The sequence below is a fragment of the Oncorhynchus masou genome, unplaced genomic scaffold, assembly GCF_036934945.1.
Source record: "Oncorhynchus masou masou isolate Uvic2021 unplaced genomic scaffold, UVic_Omas_1.1 unplaced_scaffold_1779, whole genome shotgun sequence".
Classification (NCBI taxonomy): Eukaryota; Metazoa; Chordata; class Actinopteri; order Salmoniformes; family Salmonidae; genus Oncorhynchus; species Oncorhynchus masou.
This window is the reverse complement of record NW_027007976.1, coordinates 44,737-49,379: the sequence shown is the minus strand read 5'-3', so window position 1 is coordinate 49,379 and position 4,643 is coordinate 44,737. Positions and strand designations below refer to the sequence as shown.

General features: G+C 47.9%; 1 protein-coding gene across 1 annotated transcript; it reads left to right on the top strand.

Moving 5' to 3' along the window:
* Positions 1 to 3,122: 3,122 nt before the first annotated feature.
* On the top strand, positions 3,123 to 4,343 carry LOC135532238 (uncharacterized). Its single transcript, XM_064959831.1, has 3 exons — positions 3,123 to 3,194; positions 3,603 to 3,950; positions 4,120 to 4,343. The coding sequence occupies exons 1-3, from the start codon at positions 3,125 to 3,127 to the stop codon at positions 4,341 to 4,343; spliced, it is 642 nt and encodes a 213-aa protein (XP_064815903.1). The 5' UTR covers positions 3,123 to 3,124.
* The last annotated feature ends 300 nt before the right edge of the window (positions 4,344 to 4,643 follow it).

Genomic DNA, 4,643 nt, shown 5'->3' with positions numbered 1-4,643 from the left:
GCTTGCGTCGAAGCGAGCATAGAAGGCATTTACGGTAGCTCGTCTGGTAGGCTTTTGTCACTGGGCAGCTCGCGGCTGGATTTCCCTTTGGAATCCATTATAGTTTGCAAGCCCTGCAACATCCTTCGAGCTTCAGAGCAAGCATAGTAGGATTCAACCTTAGTCCTGTATTGACGCTTTGCCGGTTTGATTGCTCATCAGAGGTCATAGCGAGATTTCGTATAAATGTCAGGGTTACTGTCACGCCACTTGAAATAGGCAGCTCTAGCCTTTAGCTCCGGACTGAGGGACAGCTCGGGACTGAGGGACAGCTCGGGACTGAGGGATAGCTCGGGACTGAGGGGTAGCTCTGGACTGAGGGGTAGCTCGGGACTGAGGGGTAGCTCAAGACTAAGGGGTAGCTCAGGACTGAGGGGTAGCTCTGGACTGAGAGGAAGCTCAGGCAGGTTGATGACTCTGGCAGATCCTGGCTGACTTGTGGCTCTGGCAGATTCTGGCTGACTGGCAGCTCTGGCGGATCCTGGCAGAATTGTGGATCCTGGCTGAATGGCGTATCCTGGCTGAATGGCGGCTCTGGCGGATCCTGGCAGACTGGCGGCTCTGGCGGATCCTGGCAGATTGGCGGCTCTGGCAGATCCTGGCTGACTGGCAGCTCTGGCTGCTCCATGTTGACTGGCGGCTCTGGCTGCTCCATGCTGACTGGCAGCTCTGGCTGCTACATACTGACTGGCAGCTCTGGCTGCTCCATGCTGAGTGGCGGCTCTGGCTGCTCCATGCAGACTGGCGGCTCTGGCGGCTCCTTGCAGACTGGTGGCTCTGGTGGCTCCTTGCAGACTGGCAGCTCTGGCGGCTCCTTGCAGACTGGCAGCTCTGGCGGCTCCTTGCAGACTGGCAGCTCTGGCGGCTCCTTGCAAACTGGCAGCTCTGGCAGCTCCATGCAGACTGGCAGCTCCTTGCAGACTGACAGCTCTGGCGGCTCCTTGCAGACTGGCAGCTCTGGCAGCGCAGGACAGGCGGGAGACTCCGGCAGCGCTGGAGAGGAGGCAAGCTCTGGCAGCGCTGGAGAGGAGGCAGGCTCTGGCAGCGCTGGACAGGCGAGGCGCACTGTAGGCCTCATGCGTGGTGCTGGCACTGGTGGTACTGGGCCGAGGACACGCACAGGAAGCCTGGTGCCATGTAAGCCGGCCCAAGGAGACGCACTGGAGACCAGATGCGTAGAGCCGGCTTCATGACACTTGGCTCGATGCCCAGTCTAGCCCGGCTGATACGCGGAGCTGGTATGTACCGCACCGGGCTATGCACCCGCGCTGGGGACACCGTGCGCTCCACAACATAACACGGTGCCTGCCCGGTCTCTCTAGCCCCCGGTAAGCACAGGAAGTTGGCGCAGGTCTCCTACCTGGCTTCACCATGCTCCCTGTGTGCCGCCCCCCCAATAAATTTTTGGGGCTGACTCTCGGGCTTCCTTCCACGCCGCCGTGTTCGTCTCTCCAACTCCATTCTCCTATAACCTTCCTCGCACTGCTCCAGCGAATCCCAGGCGGGCTCCGGCACTCTCCCTGGGTCGACCGCCCACCTGTCTATTTCCTCCCAAGTCGTATAGTCCATACTACACTGCTCCTGCTGCCGCTGCCTGTCACCACGCCGCTTGGTCCTGTTGTGTTGAGTGATTCTGTTAAGGTTTTCTTCCTTCGAAGGAGAGGCGGACCGTAACGCAGCGTGGTTATCTTGATACATCTTTAATAAAGATAATAACGAACAATACAAAACAGTAAATGTAACGTTAAACACCAAAACAGCCCTATCTGGTGCAAACAAACACAGAGACAGGAACAATCACCCACGAAACACTCAAAGACTATGGCTGCCTAAATATGGTTCCCAATCAGAGACAACGATAAACACCTGCCTCTGATTGAGAACCACTACAGGCAACCATAGACTTTTCTAGACAACTATACTACCCCACAATCCCATGACCTACAAAAAAAACCTAGACAAAACATATCACATAAATAACCCATGTCACACCCTGGCCTGACCAAAATAATAAAGAAAACACAAAATACTAAGACCAGGGCGTGACATGCCCTCTGTTTGAGCCAGGTGTTTAAGTAGGCTAAACTAGGTAGCTAAGTGAAAGGGAAAGTTTTTTTTAAATACAACCAAATATTGCTCTCTCTCTCTCTCTCTCTCTCTCTCTCTCTCTCTCTCTATCTATCTCTCTCTTGCTTATTATTAATTTTGGAGGAAATTCATTTGTTCAAAACTGTTCAACTATTGTCTTTCTCTCTCTTTGAGTCAACTACTCACCACATTTCATGTACTGCAGTGCTAGCCAATGCTTTCAGGACTAGATTAATTCTCTGATTGCTTGATTTGGTAGACTACATGTCAGTTCATGATACAAGAGCTCTGATAGGATGGAGGACGTCCTCTGGAAGCTGTCATAATTACTGTGTAAGTTTATGGAAAGGAGTGAGAATAATGAGCCTCCTAGATTTTAAACATAGTGATACACTACAGAGTACTGCTGAGGCTACTGGAGACCTCCATTGCAAAATAGTGTGTTTTAATCAATTATTTGGAGACATGCGAATACATTTAGTATAGTTTTGTTAAGATTTATAACTTTTTTCATGTGTGTGTGTGTGTGTGTGTGTGTGTGTGTGTGTGTGTGTGTGTGTGTGTGTGTGTGTGTGTGTGTGTGTGTGTGTGTGTGTGTGTGTGTGTGTGTGTGTGTGTGTGTGTGTGTGTGTGTGTGTGTGTGTGTGTGTGTGTGTGTGTGTGTGTGTGTGTGTGTGTGTGTGTGTGCGTGCGTGCGTGCGTGCCTGCGTGTGTGTGTCACTTGCTGTTAAGGCTCATAGCTTCGGGATAGGAAATATCCCTGAACTTGGTGGTCAGTGTTTAGCTTGCCGAGCCGCAGAGAGTTCCTATATTTGGGCTCCTGAGAATAAAACAGCTTCTGTTAAATCAATTTAGAAATATGTGTTTACAGTAATACAGATCTGTTCATTAACTGATTGTTGTTGTTGATGATTACTTTATTGTATCCATTAGGAATCCAGTGGAGTTATTCACCAGCTATAGAGTGAGTTGTTGTTTATGTTTCTAAGACTGCAGGATGGGAGATGCAACAATGGCCTTGAGAACAGCAGGAAGTGTGTTGGTGGTCTTTCTCTGGTCTGTAGCAGGTATGGTCTTTCTCTGGTCTGTAGCAGGTATGGTCTTTCTCTGGTCTGTAGCAGGTATGGTCTTTCTCTGGTCTGTAGCAGGTGTGGTCTTTCTCTGGTCTGTAGCAGGTATGGTCTTTCTCTGGTCTGTAGCAGGTATGGTCTTTCTTATCTTTTAGTTCTCTGTTTGTCAATCTACAGACATTTCTAATAGGATAAGAATCATAATGTTATTCTGTTGTGTTCTGTTAAGCGTCTCCACTTCACTTAAATAGTTATCTTTCACACCACACTGAGTGATGCTTATCTGTGTTTTCTATTCACACTCAGCAACTACGGCAGCAAAGTCTGGAAAAATGTTACTGTCAGTGTGAGCCAATAGACCTTGCCTTAATTCTGATACCATTGTGTTGTGTGACTGTGTTTCAGTGGTACTTGGTCAGTATATCTGGAGTGTGACTTACACCACTCAGAGTATCTGTGCCTTGAAGGGGTCAGCAGTGGAGCTGTCCTGCTCTTATACATATCCCAGTGGTTATACAATCACAACAACCTTCTGGTTCACTAAAATATATGCTGAGGAGAATTATGTGAGTCTGAAGGATGACCCAGACTACAAAGGACGTGTGACGTACCGTGAGGATGAAGAGAATGGTCACACCCTGACAATCACAGACCTGAGAGAGAGTGACTCAGCTACGTACAAATTCAGATTTACAGATCAGACTGGAACATGGAGATATTTTGGCCGTCCTGGAGTCTCTCTGTCTGTTACAGGTACAGTTACATTCAATATAGTTCAACTGTTGAATTCCATTTAGTTCAGGACAATTGTCTTGGTTTGTATTTCTGTATTTGTATTTCTAACATAGGATTTCTTCCATCTTTGTATTAGAGTGATAAGTCAGTGATAAAGGGATTTACAGTGATATTGTTTTTTCTCCAGGTCTTCAGGTGAAGGTGACTGGTGGACATCAGGATAAGACACTGACCTGTAGCACCACCTGTACTCTGACTGACAACCCCACCTACATCTGGTACAAGAACGGACACAAAGTAAAGGAGGACACTTCCAGCCTGGACTCAGACTCCTTTAGTGATGCAGACAGTTACTCCTGTGCTGTAAAAGGCCGTGAGGATCTCCACTCTCCTGCAGTGTGTGAGTGTTGATCTTGTAAACAACATTTCATACAACATTTCAGTTGAGGGACAATCATATTTGTATTTGCTTTGAGTGTGACATCCACTTCTGCTTTAGTTCCGTATCTATTCCCAAGCTGTGTTGAATGGGCTTCAAGATATATAATCAAATTCATGAAAATGTGGTAATTTATTAAAATTGTGGTAAACCGTGGGGTGTTGGGTTGAGCGTGCAGAGATTAACACAGAGACCGAGAGGTTTTAGTCAGCAAACATAACTTTACTAGGCCATAAAATAAACATAACAAAGAAAATCACATAGGTTTGGCT

What these genes read in the sequence shown, in the direction of transcription:
- LOC135532238 (XM_064959831.1), top strand. Translation starts at nt 3,125, where the DNA reads ATGGGAGATGCAACAATGGCCTTGAGAACAGCAGGAAGTGTGTTGGTG. An exon ending in CTTTCTCTGGTCTGTAGCAG is followed by an intron (nt 3,195 to 3,602) that starts GTATGGTCTTTC and finishes ACTGTGTTTCAG; the next exon opens with TGGTACTTGGTCAGTATATC. An exon ending in AGTCTCTCTGTCTGTTACAG is followed by an intron (nt 3,951 to 4,119) that starts GTACAGTTACAT and finishes TTTTTTCTCCAG; the next exon opens with GTCTTCAGGTGAAGGTGACT.